This window comes from Tachyglossus aculeatus, chromosome 16 (assembly GCF_015852505.1).
Source record: "Tachyglossus aculeatus isolate mTacAcu1 chromosome 16, mTacAcu1.pri, whole genome shotgun sequence".
NCBI classification, from domain to species: Eukaryota; Metazoa; Chordata; class Mammalia; order Monotremata; family Tachyglossidae; genus Tachyglossus; species Tachyglossus aculeatus.
This window is the reverse complement of record NC_052081.1, coordinates 29,916,168-29,932,950: the sequence shown is the minus strand read 5'-3', so window position 1 is coordinate 29,932,950 and position 16,783 is coordinate 29,916,168. Positions and strand designations below refer to the sequence as shown.

Here is a 16,783-nt window from a genome sequence, read left to right as displayed (position 1 = left end):
GGAACTGGACTGTGTTTTTGTCTCACTTGGTAATTGAGATGTCAAGTTTTCCGATGCACTAGATTGCTTTATCATTCATTATGCTGTCAGTAGAATGGTTCTCTGACCAGTGACCTGATTTCACCCCTCTTTGTGGTTCAGCTATTCATATCTTACAGTGCCACATGTTGGTCTTCTAACAGAAGTGAAATACGTTCTGCTCAGTTGAATTCAACAGTGTGGATCTTCGGTAAAAGGGATGGACCTCTCCAACTGGCTGGATACTGGATCCAAATGTTCTCCCTGTTGAGATCACACTCCTGTGAAAAACAGGCAGCTATAGTTCACAGACCCACAACATTCAAACCCACACACCATTAGTAATGACAACATACCTTCCAGTTCATTAATGACTGTTTTAAGCCCTACTGCAAGAAAGAAGTTTGTGTTTAAACTAGACTGGAAGCTCAGTATGGGCAGGGAACGTTTCTGCTAACTCTGTTGCATCGTACCCTCCTGAGTACATAGTACAGTGTTTTGCACATAGTAGCACCCAGTGATTGATTGTTCAAGATTTACCTAGGCCGAAACAGAACTCTCAGAAGCAATCCACAGTGGGCCTAAAACAGACAGATTTCAGAGAGAGATCTTTTTAAAAAATTTTAGATGGGATTTTCCTCAAGGATACAACCAAAGTTGTTGTATTCTCAACTGTCAAGAAGAAGAGATCTGACACCTTTGAGCAAATTACTGAAATTTCAATTACACATAGGTATGAGGTCACCAATTACTATCACTAGGGACTCAAGGCAAGGTCTTAATGTTTTTAAATGTAAATCCTATTAATATTCATATCTTGGCCTTATAAAGTTCCTTCTGCTCAAGTGTTCCAAACACTTTCATGAACAATGTTATGTTTATCTTTACACAATCCTTGGAAGGTTTGTAGGAGCAGGTCTTATTTTCTCCTCAGTAAAGATATTTTATTAAGTGCCTACTCTGTGCTAAGCACTGTGCTAAATACTGTAATAAAGGTAGTTTATTTAGATTAGTATTATGGATTTTCTTGAAAAAGTTGCTGAACACAGAAAAATGTTACCAAAAAAGGTTGCAAGCTTACTTCTCCCAAGTTTCTTTAGAAATAGGACAGATGAGAATCTATCCTAACTGAAGGCAGAAGAATAAACTAGATGTCCTCTGAAAGGTCCCTTCCAACATTAGAATTCTGTGTTCTATATTTAAATATAGTTCCTTCAGAGATGAAGTACTCCCTCCTTTTTATGTGTTCATTTTACTGGTTAGACATATTTATTCAATCGTATTTATTGAGCGCTTACTGTGTGCATACCACTGTACTAAGCACTTGGGAAGTACAAGTCAGCAACATCTAAAGACGGTCCCTACCCAACAACAGGACATATCCCTAGCTGCTACTACTTCAAGGCATGGGTACACTCAGTTCTCCTACCAGGCAGGTTTTCACCATATGTCTTTGCTAGAGCACTGTTGGGGAATTAAGGATCGTTCATACACACCCTGAGCCTGTTTGGATACAGCACGCCATGGCAATAGTTGGGCACTTTCGGACAGCACCAAAACAGGTTAGTACTACGGTGTGAATTTTTTATTAACATGAGGTTTTTGCAAGAATGTAACTCCTGCATGTAAGTATATAAACCCGGGTCTATTAGAAATTTAGAAATCAGAGTTGCCTGGGGAAGGCAGTGTGGCCTAATGAAAAATACACGGATTGGCAGTCAGAAAACAGGGATTCAAGTCACAGCTCTGTGATCTTAGGCAAGGCATTTCAGTGATCTGGGCCTCAGTTATCTATAAAATGGGGATAAGATAGACTGTGACCCCCACGTAAGTGAGCACTTAATAAATGCTATCAATAATATTGAGGTTGCAGAGTAGGGTACGTACTGGTGGAGAAGGAGTTTTAGCTTGAAATAACTTGAAAATGTGAGAGTAACAAAGAATAATTTATGATCCTGCTTACGCAGACAATATTAATCATCGTGGTATTTGTTAAGCGCTTACTGTGTGCCACATACTCCACTACGTGCCAGGGTAATACTTGATAATCACATTGGACACAGTCTCTGCCCCAAAAAGGGATCACAGCCTAAGGAAGAGGGAGAACAGGTATTTAATTCCCAATTTACAGCTGAGGAAACAGAGGCACTAAGTTAATTGACTTAGCAGGCAAGTGGCAGAGGTGGAAACCTAGGTCCTCTGACGCTCTGGCCCAAGGTCTTTCCAGTAGGCCTCACTGCAACAAAGTCCTCTGTTCTTCTACCTGTGAAAACAAACCAGCTGGTTTGTTTGGCTTGATGCTGTAACCTGAGTGGTGGAACTGAATGATAACATTTTGTCCAATTAAATGATAAATCATGGTCTAAATTCATTGTCATGCTTGTTTTCAATACACGCTTTGGCTAGTCAACCATTAGGGAGTTAGGGAATGCTCTTCCTATGAAGCAATCCTGTCCAATGCAGCATGCCAACTACGTCAAAGGTGTGTTTGGAACAGGTCAGTATTAAAACTCAAGTTTTCCTTAATGCCAAGTGTTGCAAGAACATCCACAGAGGTCTTTTTCCTCTGTTGTTATTCTACTGTATTTACTTCATTGCCATCAATAAATACTGTTGACTGATTAATCTGGAGGCAAAGGTTCATGGCCTACTTCTTTTGCTGAGGCACTATAAAAAGCAAGCCATTTTTTGCCTTTGTGACTCAGTTTCCCCAGCTAAAAAATAGGCATGATGATACCTGCCCTTGTCCCTGCTAACTTTGTGATCTTAGGGAGAAAAGTTCTTCATAGAGCCAAGGGTGTAATATGATCATTACTGTCTTAGGACACAGGTTGATTTAGTCTCCCTTTCCCATTCGAAAGACCCTCAGAAGGGCATATTTTGGAATAAATACTCTATGATAAAAATCTTCACTATGAAAAATGCTGCTCTTCCAAGTAAAACCTACTCTTCAGTTTCACTAACCTTCAAAATGTTACTGACATTTTATTTTCTTAGTGAACTAATTTCATGTTGGATTCTTTACACTGAAAACAAAGAGGGAAATTGATAAAGGTATGCTGATCCCCGAGATTTTCTTACAAATATTTTCTAGTTTTATTGTTGAAGAGAGTTTTGAATATCATCAATTGCCTTTGCAAAGGTGGAGAAGCTTCTGGTTTTCATAATGTTCTCCAGAACCACTGAATGCTCTAAATAATAGTAATAATGATGGTATTTGTTAAGTGCTTACTTAAAACTCTCATTTTGGTCTGAAATTAAAAGGAGAAAGTAAAGTCACTCAAAACATCCCATCATGGGTTTTTTTAATCTAGCTTACTAAAAATAACATAATGAAGCTGTCCTCCACTCATGTGTGCATAGCACTCCTTGCTATCAGAGAAGCAGCATTGCCTAGTGGATAGAGCCCAGGCCTGAGAGTCAGAATTCCAGCCCTGCCATTTGTCTGCTGTGTGACCTTGGGCCTGTCACTTCACTTCTCTATGCCTCGGTTACCTCATCTGTAAAATAGGGATTGAGACTGTGAGTCCCACAGGGACAGGGACTGTGTCCAACCCAATGTGTTTGTATCCACCCCAGTGCTTAATACAGTGCCTGGCACATAGTAAGTGCTTAATAAATACCATAATAATAATAATAATAATGATAACCTGGGTTCTAATTCTAACTCCTCCACATGCTTGCTGTGTGACCTTGGGCAAGTCATTTCTTTGTGCCTCAGTTACCGCATCTGCAAAATGGGGATTAAGATCGTAAATCCCATGTGGAACAAGGATTGCGTCCAACCCAATTTGCTTGAATCCAGCCTGGCAGTTAGTACAGTGCCTGGAACATAGTAAACACTTAACAAATTCCATTATTATTATAATACATTTGCAACCCCTGCCCCACAATAAAGAATTTTTAGGGTGAGGAGGGTGGTGATGACATCAGCAGACCTGATGTTAGATTCACCTACTGAACTGCTCTGCATTAACTCATTATGAAGACCATCACCTGAAAAGGAATTGTATTTGAAAATATCTATGCTCGTTTTCCTTAGGGGTTTGGGTATCATTAAACTGTGCTTTTGCCATCTTGGGCCATGTTGGAGGGCTTATCTGAAAAGATACTCCAGAGCTGTCATCTGTCATTTTATCTGCTTGTGTCAAAGTTACTGCAGTACAGTTATTAACAGCTTCCTTGTGGAATCCCATCACAACTTATTTTCCAGAGCTCCCCAACATTCCAGGTTTGATCGTTCCTCATTCTCAACTAAGAAGCCTTCACAGATATATACCAAAAAATGATGCCCTAAAAAACAAATAACACTTCCTCCCGTGGGATGAAAGGAATGCATCTCCTGACTGGATCCTGTTTCAAGGAGCGAGGGCCAGTGTCTTAGGAAAAGCAGAAAGGGGCATGAAGGGAGAGTGGGTTTTCTGATGGGAAATGCTACTCGATAGGAAAAGCTAAACACTGTAATCTTGGGGAATTTGGTTGAGGGAATAATCTAATGTGACAACGTGTCTGCTGTAATATGCATGAAATTTATTTTGAATGTAGTGTAGGAAGAAGTAGACAGTAGAAGGGGAAATGAAGGTTTAGCTAGGGAAGAGGGATTGTAGGTGGGGAGGGAAGTTCCAGTCTCATGGATAAGCCTTATCCCCTGAATTAAATTAATGGAAGGCAGACCATGGGAGATGGGGATGATCAGCTCCCTTGGAGTTTTTCTGGAGTAAATCTTAGTTTGTGGTTTTAAATCTGTTTCAATTTATTTTCCTACAGGCTTTTCAATTATCTTCAATTAAATATTGGCTATTAGACATAATTCATCAGAACATTATATTCCTTCAAAGTACATAGGCAGAAGTTCCTTCTGGATTTTGGCCAAACTGTACCCCTCTTTTATTCATTTTGAATGCCTGGTTTGAAGAAGGCCTATTTCTCTCTCTTTGCATTTTAGCAAGATGTCTACATCAAACACTAGGACAGTGGATTAAGAAAAGGAGCAGCTACTCAAGTTCCACCATCCTGTAGAAGAGCACCCGTTAGCAGACTCTGTGAAAGCATCTCTCCAGATCACCAGTACTTGTACTATCTTTTGCTCTTCTAACATACTGAGAGGGATTCAATCAGTCAATAGCAACTGAGTATCCCTGTGCTGAACATATAGTAATCCTGTGGGAAGATATAGTCTCTGCCTTCCAGGAGTATTCAATCTCAGGAGCTTAGTACAGAGTGCTGCAAACAGTAAGTGTCCAATAAGTACCTCCAGTGAGTGGAGCTGGAGGAAGAATGAAGTTATGACTGGAAGAGCAAGAGTAAAGAACAATGGACAAGAAACAAATCTGTGAATGAATGATATACATGTCTTTATATTAATTGTTGATGTATATATAAAACACACATATCACAGTGGCAGGGATGGCCACAGTGCTAAGATGCTAAGTGGGAAAGAATATACTAAAAGAAGTCAAAACAGAGTAATATTTTGAAAGCAAAGGAGAGCAATAGCTACTGGATTGAGAGAAGGTATGAGAGAGTATGGAAATAACGATAATTAATAATAATTACAATAATTGTTAAACGTTTACTATGTGCCAAGCACCGTTCTAAGCACTGGGATAGATACAAGGTAATCAGGTTGTCTGTCCCACAGAGGGTGGCTCACAGTCTTTATCCCCATTTTACGGATGTGGTAACTGAGGAACAGAGAAGTTAAGTGGCTTGCCCATGGTCACACAGCAGACAAGTGGCAGAGCTGGGATTAGAACCCACTTCCTCTGACTCCCAAGTCCGTGCTCTTGCCAGTAAGCCATGCTGCTTCTCTGTGTTAAATGTAGAAAAATAATGCAAAAATAATGTAGAAAAATAACAATGTAGAAAAATAGCTTAACCTTATTTAAATAAATGATGGTAGGCTCAGGAAATGGCAAAAGAAGAAATTGATAGCTAAAAAATGGTTGGAAAGCCACAAATCCTTTGATTTACTCATTATTCATTAGGAGCCAGGCACATCAAGGCTAGAAGATTTTTATATTTCAAATCATGCACTTACACTGCTTCACTCATTTCAATCAATCAATAGTATTTATTGAGCGCTTATTGTGTGCAAAGCACTGACCTCAGCACTTGGGAAAAAAGTACAATACAACAGAGTTGGTAGAAACAATCCCTGCCTATAGGAGTTTACAGCCAACAGGGAGAGGCAGACATTAAAATACATTACAGATAGGGGATCCTTCTTTAACAGCCCCACTTTATTAAGTCAAGATATGGACCACTGCATTATAAATGTAATGCAGATTAAGGTCAGTATCTGAAGATTTTCCTTATGGGAGCATTTATTCGGAACTGGTGTAAACAAGACTGTCAGCTTGTAGATAGTACAATAATTGCAAATGAGGCCAAGGGAAAAGCCTCTTGGCTGCCAAATATTTGTCAGAACCACGATAAGACGGTGCCACCATTTACCAGTAGGTAAAAGTTCAGAGAACCCCTGAAATTAGAGATGGAAAAGATGTTATAAAATCCAGGCTGTTTCCCCACCACAAATTCCCTCCCCACATAACCCTTTTTTAATTATTTCAGAATACCCCAAGTTATGGTCACTTTTTTTTGGAAAGAAAGCACATATGAAGAAAATCTTCACCATTATCCCTCCAATTCAGCCATTGTACCTTCTTTGTTTGCTTGGGGTTATTTCGGTAATCACTCTCCCTCCAAACGTTGCCAAAAGGTTGTATTTCTATACTTAGATACAACTTAGTCATCTTTAGTTCTTGTCATCCATCTTTAGAAACCTTTTTTCCTCTGAAGTCCTAATTCACTTGTACATTTCAAATGAGAATTTACCAGAATCTTGTACTGTAAGACTAAATCGTTTTTTTCTAATGGCATTTGTTAAACTCTTGCTGTGTGTCATGCCCTGAAGCTCTGGGGTAGATACAAGTTCATCAGGTCAAACACAGTTTCTATTCCACTTGAGGCTCACAATCTAAGGTTCAGTGGAAGAAATTTCAGAACAATTTTTCTTTTCTAAAAAGTAGGCTTGATTAGCTTCAATCCCCTTACATTTCCATATTATATGTGTGTATTGTTTCTGATGGTGTTGTGGTATTTGTTAAGTGCTCACTATGTGTCAAGCACTGTACTAAGCACTGGGGTAGATATAAAATAATCAGGTCCCACCTGGGGCTCACAGTCTAAGCAGGAGGGAGAGCAGGTATTGAATCCCCATTTTGAAGATGAGGAAAGTGAGGCACTGGCCCAAAGTCATACAGCAGACAAGTGGTGGAACCAGAAGTAGAACCCAGGTCTTCTGATTCCCAGGTCCATGCTCTATTCAATAGGCCACACTGTTTTGTTTTGTTATTTAATGATGAACTTTTTTTAAATTGCTGGTCAATTGAACAAGGTATAAACTAGCACTGTCACCAGCAAGCACCACATCCCTATGTCAAGTAATGCATTGAAGGGATTTTTTCCACAACAGTCTATTTATTTTGATATAGCAAGTGTGTGTAATAGAAGCCATCTGTTTCCTCTTGTCCCGGAATTTCAAATGGTGACAAGAAAGCTTTGTGCTGAACTTCTGTCTTATCTCTCACCTGTTATTTGTCAAAGTGTGTTGCTAAAAATTAATCAATACATGCAAATAAATATGCCAAGGCAATAATAATAATAATTATGGCATTTATTGAACACTTACTATGTGCAAAGCACTGTTCTAAGTACTGGGGAGGTTACAAGGTGATCAGGTTGTCCCACGGGGGGCTCACAGTCTTAATCCCCATTTTACAGATGAGGTAACTGAGGCACAGAGAAGTTAAGTGACTTGCCCAAAGTCACACAGCTGACAGTTGGCAGAGCTGGGATTTGAATGCATGACCTCTGACTCCAGAGCCATGCTGCTTCTCTACTTGGCAAAGTTCAGGATTCATATAAAAGTAAATAGCCTTGAAGAAACACAAGAGAGCTTTTTGGCCCAAGGTCTTCCCCAGTGACAGCTGAATAGTTGAGTTGTTTAAAACACTATGTTTTTATAGATGAGCTTTCATAAGATTGATATTAACCAGGGAACACAGAATTATAATGTTGGAAGGGACCTTTCAGAGGACATCTAGTTTATTCTTCTGCGTTCAGGTAGGATAGATTCTCATCTGTCCTATTTCTAAAGGAACTTGGGAGAAGTAAGCTATGCAACCTTTTTTGGTAACATTTTTCTATGTTCAGCAACTTTTTCAAGAAAATCCATAATACTAATCTAAATCCCTCCTGTTCCTCTTCCATCCTCAGTGGAAATAGAGAACAGCTTCAAATGGCTGAAGAATGCTTTGTCAGCTCTAAAATGACTGGCAGACCTTCCTATCATATTTATGCAATGGTTTTTCTTCCTAATAATAATACTGTTAATAATAATAATGTTTCAGAAATCATGAAATGCAGAGAAGCAGCGTGGCGCAGAGAAGCAGCTTGGCTCAATGGAAAGAGCATGGGCTTTGGAGTGAGAGGTCATGGGTTCAAATCCTGGCTCTGCCAATTGTCAGTTGTGTGACTTTGGGCAAGTCACTTAACTTCTCTGTGCCTCAGTTCCCTCATCTGTAAAATGGAGATTAAGACTGTGAGCCCCAAGTGGGACAACTTGATCACCTTGTATCCCCCCCCAGCGCTTAGAACAGTGCTTTGCACATAGTAAGCACTTAACAAATACCATTATTATTATTATTATTAAGTGCTTACTATGTTCCAAGCACTGTTCTAAGCACTGGGGTAGATACAAGGTAATCAGGTTGTCCCACATGGGGCTCAGTCTTCATCCTCATTTTATAGATGAGGTAACTGAAGAACAGAGAAATTAAGTGACTTGCCCAATGTCACACAGCTGACAAATGGTGGAACCAGGATTAGAACCCATGACTTCTGACTCCCAAGCCCGTGCTCTTGCCTCTAAGCCACACTGCTACTATTAATGATAATAGTACTTGATAAACACTATGTGCCAAGCCTTGTACTAAGCACTAGGGTAGATCAATCGTATTTATTAAGTGCTTACTCTGTGCCGACCACTGTACAAGTTTCCCACCCACAATTTAGTTGGAAACAGTCCCTGTCCCGCAAGGGGCTCAGAGTCAAAGTAGAGGGAGTAAGATTTAATCCCTATTTTATAGATGAGAAAACAGGCACAGAGAAATTAAGTAACTTGGCCGAGGTCACACAGCAAACAAGTGGCAGTACCCAGGTCCTCTGACTCCCAGGCCTGTACTCTCACCTCTAGGCCTCACTGCTTTTGAAATCTCCTATTTTGTTACTCCATGGGGACCTGGGACAGACATGTCATCGTCACACTGCATAGTTCTCTACCTGACAGTTCCTTCAGTTCTCACATACCAGCAGGCATGCACTAAGGATTAATTCAATTTCATTTTGCTGGACCGACTCACTAATGTTGCCAGAGACCAATTTAAACTAATAAAAAAAATGCTTAGGCTTATTGATGAAGTCAATGCCCTTTCATTATAAGACTTACTGCTTTGCTTGGATTTTAATACATTTAAGATGAACTCTTCAATAAGTTTTCTCTACAACTGGTCTTACGTAAGGCTGCTGTTCAAGAGTTAACAGAACAGGGCTCAGGAAACAGAGGACTGAGATATTCCATGGATCAAAGACATCTATACTAGAAAGACTTGGCTAATTTTTTAAGAGATTATTCTGCCTCTTTTCCCTTTCCAGACAGTTGCTCTTAGTTCATTTACAATTTTATCTTAGTCAAGTGATAAGAAATCAGAGCTCAGGACCCAACAGGAAATTCATAGGAATTCTTTCAAATGAACTAAATAACAGTCTAACAGCATGATCAAAGCATTCTAAACCACTGCTTTGGTACCATCTTTGTCTATTTAAATTCATACTTCCCTCTTTATAATACTGAGTTTCTACAGATCACATAATTTTACTAAAATTCCCACATTTTATGAATTTCCTATTTAGTCTAAAGCAAATAGAATTTTTCCTCCAGTCAAGTAATTAAAATAATGTTGGAAATACATATTTTAAAACAAAATGACCTCTTTTGTGACATCAGCACTAGTAAGGGGTATTTCAAATTCAAAATATGGGCCTTGTAAAAACCGGATGTTAAGAAATAACTTGGACATGTTCTAAAGAACAGATAAATGTTTACTGTTCAGATAAGGAGAAAATTCCTAGTCATGTAATAAAAGTGTTCAGTTTAGAGGTAGTCCAACTCCCAACAGAAAAAATATACATATGAACAATACTTACAAGAATTTCACATAACACAGTAAAATGTCTGATAATTATGGGAACCGGTTCTTAAAACATGGACATACTTTCAACTTCAAATGAGATCCCTAAGAGATTTGGTTATTAGCTATATATGGCAGTTGGCACTACTATTTCTTCTATTTCTTTATAAATCTGCTGGACTCTAAGGACAGATTAAAATGAACTGCCCTTTTAAGAAACCTGGAATGTATGAAAGCTAATTATTTCAGTCATTGGCTAAAAATAAAGTTGCAACTACAGATTAGTGGAAAGCCATTTCAGAAAGAAGATGAACATACAAAACAACAGAATTAGGCTGTTTATGCATTCAAAAAATTTGAGATTAAACCAACAAATGGTTTGGGTTTCCCACAATCACTGTAGACCCGTAATCTGGGGTCAAAGCTGCCACTTTCCATAATAGCACTACTAATCAACTACTCATTGTTTATAAAAGTGGAATCACAATCAGAGAAAAATGAGTCCCAAAGAGTCAAGGGACTTAAGAAGGCGAAAAACATGAAGAAAATAATAAACTAGTTAAGAATGTTCAACTAGCAACATAAAGGAGTTGGCAAATTATAATGATTAGCAAGAAGTTCAAACAATATGACAGTATAAGTCAAGAGATGGCTCTTGTACCTAAACTATTCTTCTATTCTCCATAAACCACTCAACTTTTCTAATGCTAAAGTGACTTCTACATCAGCATCTGTTGTAGATCAGTACAAAATGAACTTGCTGAAAAGCTGCTAGTGAGCTGGGCCAATTAAAGCCAATGTCCTTAACTTTTCCAAGATAGATCATTTTTGTGGTTGGTTTCAAAAGAAAATTCCTTTCTGAATTCCCTTGTTCTGGCCAGTACTAGCTCATCAGTACCAAAGAGGAAATTCTGACAGTCCCCAATACATTAAACAGTGTGCCTGAATGACTACATCAAGCATCACCGTTAAAATTAAGTTAGCTGCACCAAAAGCTGTTTTCTTGTTTAGTTAAGAACATTAATGATGGAGTAAAAAACTAGCAGGTACAATTTAAAAGGTTCTGACATCAAGCAGGAATAAAGTTCCAGTAATCCTGAACCACACAAACTAAATAAAGGTGACCTGGTAACACTGTACCTGTGAATTATGCCTTTTTTAGCCCAGTTCTGAAGAACCGAACAATATAAATGCCTTCTAGAAAGTGCAAAGTTACAATCTTCCATCTTAAAAAAAATTTAGTTCCAGTGCCCCATGGTCGTCTGTTACTGGGTTTAGGGGAGAAGTGAAGAAAAGATTAAACCACAAATTTACTGTGCATATCTACAAATGGGTAAATGGTACCAAGAAGATTTAGAATATTAGCTTTTGATGGAACTTATAAAATGTGACATTTTAAAAACCATTTTATATAACTCCCAGTTTTTTTTTTGTACACTGAAGCAAGAGCAGCAAAAAAATTGCTATTCTAAGGCATCATAAATGGGGATACTGCTTTAGAAAGAAATTTTTGCCTAGGGTGAAATTGTTCTTGCAAAAACTTAAATGTATTTGCCAACTTTTTTTCTATATTTTCAATGATTTTTACCAGAAACATACAGAACTGTTAGGATAACTTAGTTGCAAACTCCCATGAGAAATTAATTCAATACTTTACAGTAAAAATACTAGTTCTCAATTATCTGCCTGGCTCCTATATTACTGAGAATTGCTAAAACAGTCCAACTACATGAATTTTTTTATGAAGAGGACAAATCTAAAAGGCTAGATAATTGAAAATACAAATTGAGGATAATGCACAAATCAATCAATCGTATTTATTGAGCGCTTACTGTGTGCAGAGCACTGTACTAAGCGCTTGGGAAGTACAAGTTGGCAACATATAGAGACGGTCCCTACCCAACAGTGGGCTCACAGTCTAGAAGTCAAATTCAGTCAAATGCAATGAGTGTGTTTTTTGCTGATTTTTAGGATGAGAAAAGAAAATTTATAAGAGTAATTTTTTCTGACCAATGCACTTTAGATGCCTCGAAACTTAAGATGCTTGAGTCCACAAACATTTTATTCTCAGTTTTAAAACAAAGAGCATAGGTCTTCCTCTTAATACCTCAAGCACTTCCATATCAGAGTTCGTGTAAACAAACACCCCTTCTGTAAATCACTTTATACTTCAAGTGCTTCTAGGATGTGGCAAAATATTATGCTGTCTTTGAAAAGTCATTCCATAAAATACATGAAAGGGCTCTAATTAGTCAAATACCTATTCATTGGATAGTCAAGCCTCTGCTGGTGTACTAGAACTAGTTGTCTGCACCAAGTATTCATCACTAAATCAAACTCTCACTCAGACATATTCTTACAGCTCTTTTCATTTATTATACTATTTTTAAAGGCCTGGCATAACAGTGGAATTTAAGTTTTAAAAAAATATACACAAGTGACATGTTGCATAGGGGAGTACAGTCCTGCAGCCTTAATGGGTCCACTCTGCCATTGGCTCATGATGTGGGGCTTTCTGGAAAAAAGGAATACTGGAATTCCTTATACTACATCTCTCTAGGCTGGAAACCAAAATTCAGATGAGGGACAGATCCTAAAAAAAAAGTTGCAAAGAGAGGTAGAATGACAGGCAATTAACTCTGAGAGGATCCTGAGCATGGTGAACCTCAGCCGGAACGATGCAAGGGATAAAGGGTGCATCCTTTTTGTTCTCTGAAGATGAGGTTGGTAGTGGGCACTGAGGACACCTAGAATTGTGTAGTCACAAAAGAAAAGTAGAATACGGTAAAAGATATATCATATATTCTTGATTTGTCATATAAAAGTGTCCAGACAAATGCTATAGAAAAGAAAGACACTGAAGGGGTGGTGGGGGGGAAGAGACCCTCAGGGACTGCTCAATTACCTCTATGATTTTTAAGAACATCATCTTCAATTCTATCAATATTTAACCTCCATCTTCCAGGCAATAAAATGTTTCTCCATGGCATTCCTGGTTTTCCAGCAACCAATATTTACTGTGGGTATAATTTTCTGTGGTTTTAGCCACTGGACAAAGTGTTTCATTTCTAGGTAACTGCTGTGTTCACTGTAAGGAATTCCTGCAACACAAGAAGATACGTTTGGTCAGCTAAATTGTAGAGTTTCAAGAAGTGTAATATATCAAAAAATGATATCAATCAATCGACTTAATCCTTCATTCTCATTCTAATTTTAACGTATACCACTTTGTGTAGTTCCCTATAGTGCCTGCCTCTTCCACTACCTTGTAAATCCTTGAAGACAGGGATTGATCACATCTACTAATTTGAGTGTAGTCTCCCAAGCATTTAGTTCAGTGTTCTGCATGTAGCAGGCACTCAATCAGTCCTTTCGCTTGAGTCAATTTGCAAATGCTTAAAGCATTTTCAGAGACTTAGCAGAAGTATAAAGTAAATATTGGGGAATAGGAATAATAAAAGAACAGACTATAGTATTTAGAAAGGGAAAAGATACTCAGTTCCCAAATTCTGAGTTTAATTTCTGGCTGAAAAGTATCCACATAGACCTAAACAAGGCACGCAGTTATTAGGAAAGTCTAGCAAAACGATTTCTTTGTCAATGAGCAGCAAAAAGAAATGCATTAATTGTTTTCTAAATTCCATTTAGTGGGTTTTTGAAGAACAAAGAATCAATAAATTTTGAAATGCAAAAGACTTCCATGTTAAAATAATCAAGGAAGGAGTTTTCCAACATACCATATATTGTAATGTTTCCTCTCGTTTCAGGCTTAATATCTGCTATAGAACTAAATTTCTCTGAATGCGTCCACCCCGTAGGTTTGAATGCCAAGACTTGATTATATTTTCCACCAAATTTGCTCAAGTGGCCTTGTAATCCCTGTTGAAGAAAAACATATTCCAGTGGTCAAAGAAATATTTGGAACTAAAAACACAGATCAAAAGTTATACCATATTTCCACAGCACATATATAGATGGAAAAATTTGAAATGTTTCACTGGTAAAACTCAGGCTCCCAGCAATTTAGTAAATAGACTTCAAAACCTGAACCTTAAAACCTTAAAAATCTCTTCTTAATTGATTACAAATATCAAACTGGAAAAAGTTTGCAAAGGTAGGAAGAATGATAACACACACATACACACATAGAAGAATCAAGGTTATGGACAAGTGTGGATCTTAACAGAGTTTGAAAGTGATCCATGACATTGATAGCATACCATTTGAGGTAAATGATACTTAATACTAACAGACATTTCTCTGTTAACACTGGTATTGGAAGAGAGATGCAAGTTTGGAAGCCATCAAAATTTTTGGCAGATTCAAAAAAATCATTAGTACTTATCTGCATGGCTGTTTCAATTCCTGCTAGCAAAGACTTAGAACAGAATTCATTATAAATTTTATGCAGCATAAACTAATGAAGAACAGATGAAAAGGCTATTATAAAATCACAGGAAATTAAATATTCCTGTCAAAGATAATTACCTTTCAGGAATGAAAGAAAGTCTTTTTGAACCTTTTATACACTTCATAAATGATGGAAATATAAACAGGTAGTGTGTCACAATATATTAAATTGTTAACAGACTAGATATAGTCAATAGAACATTTAAACCACTTCAAAAAGCTTCATAAACAGCACATATTTTTGAACAACTATCTTGTTTCATGATGACTATATTAAATTTAAATTATACTTTCTGTGCATCATATTTGAGCCAGTTATTGCTATTTAATTGAATTTAATTTTCACTGTGTTGCTACTTGTCAAAACATCACTAAAAAATGCAAAGTGACAAGTGACTAAATCTAAGATAACTCCTGGATCATCCTATCCAATGTGACCAAAAAAGTTATAGTAGCAACTACTTAGAAGACTTACCTTAAAAGTAATTTGCATCATAGGGAGAAGATGAACTTTTGTACTGCTCCAGTCTGTGGTGATGAGGGAATTAACTTCTTCCAGTTCTAAGCACTGCAATGTCTTGTATTTTTCTTGTGACATACTCACTTTAGAACCCAAAACTTCAGCAATTGCTATTGGCAAAAAGAAATGAGAAAAAAAAGTGGTGTCTAACTTGCTAGATGCAAAGGATATCTTATACTGTTTCAGAGAGATCATCTCAAGCATAAAATATCTTCAGCATGAGGGTTTGCTGGGGGAAGCATGTTGTGAAAGATAAAAATCCTCCAGATAAAAAAGCACATATGAAAACAAGAGTACTCAAGTGAGGAGGTTGAAGAACAGTTTAAGAAGGTGAAATCAAGACAATAATAATAACAATAATAATAATAATTGTGGCATTTGTTAAGTGCTTACTATGTGCCAGGCACTGTACTAAGCACTGCGGTGGATACAAGCAAATAAGATTGGACACAGTCCCTGACCTATCTGGGGCTCAAAGTCTTATATCCCATTTTACAGATGAGGCGACTGATGCAGTGAAGTGGCTTGCCCAAGGTCACACAGAAGACAAGTGGTTAAAGCGGAATTAGGTGACAGCAAGCAAGCTAAAATCAGAGTGGGAGGAAGAGAAATAGAGAGCGAGAGAGAGCAAATGAATTACAGGGTGAGGAAAAGGGGTGGGATAGAGTGTAGGAGCATGAGATGAAGAGAAAGTTGTGAACAACTTCAAGAGACACAGGCTGAAATATGAAATAAACGCAGGGGCAAGCAAGAAGCAAGTTGTAACTATCACTTTAATAGGGTTAGTTGCAACAAAACTACAGCCTATTATCAAAATGTGGAAACACCTTTGATTGATGGACCTTAAAGAAGATTAATGGGATATTGCTGTCTACTCTAGAAAAGCTGTCATGAAGCCAGTGATAGTCAAAATAGCAAGACTACTAGAAAATGTGTGTGTACATATATATATATCAAATGTTTCAATTATGCCAAAATTTTTAAAGTTTCAAAAGAGGGGGGAGAAAAGTTGTTTACAAAGGTCTTAATATTTTTAAAATTTGCAATTCCAATCTCCATTTGGAGCATGAAGTATGAAACTATTAAAGGAACAAATGCTAATAACAAAAGTAGGGATTTATGAAAGACAGGTACCATACAAAATGAATCAGACCTTCACACGTGAGCATAAAATATAAATATGCCATCCCATACCTATGAAGACTTTTTCTTTTCCAATAGAATAAGTGCCACAGATAACAAGAGTACGTGGATTTACATTTACAGATTCAAATGCAATGTTGGCAGCAAATTGGATAACCTCCTGCTGAGATGGAAAAGTGTACTCAGGACTGCAATATCTGTGATATAGAAATAAGGTATGTGTTAACAGAACAATAAGAAAGCCAGGCATAAGTGGGATTCTATTTTCACAAACAAGATTTGTCAGTTAAACATGAAATGACACAGGGGCACACCTCATACTGTATACTAATGTTACTGCAATTCCTTTTACTTGTGAATCCATTTGTTATAAGTTATGAAATAATTTAAAATACAATTCTAAGCTTTCCCACACTTTCAGTATACATATCTTGTCAGT

General features: G+C 37.6%; 1 protein-coding gene across 4 annotated transcripts in view; it reads right to left on the bottom strand.

Moving 5' to 3' along the window:
* Nucleotides 1–222: 222 nt before the first annotated feature.
* The window catches only part of DCLRE1A (DNA cross-link repair 1A), a 31,446-nt gene continuing 14,885 nt past the window's right edge, over nucleotides 223–16,783 (bottom strand). For 2 of the 4 annotated variants that reach the window (XM_038758455.1, XM_038758454.1), the window contains 4 exons: nucleotides 16,396–16,541; nucleotides 15,157–15,311; nucleotides 14,009–14,150; nucleotides 12,565–13,372 (listed from right to left, as the gene is read on the bottom strand). In XM_038758455.1, coding sequence (XP_038614383.1) covers nucleotides 13,212–13,372; nucleotides 14,009–14,150; nucleotides 15,157–15,311; nucleotides 16,396–16,541 — 604 coding nt within the window. In that variant the 3' untranslated portion in view covers nucleotides 12,565–13,211. Of the gene's footprint in view, nucleotides 283–12,564; nucleotides 13,373–14,008; nucleotides 14,151–15,156; nucleotides 15,312–16,395; nucleotides 16,542–16,783 lie in introns of those variants that run through there. The other 2 variants (XM_038758457.1, XM_038758456.1) reach the window with 2 other exon arrangements.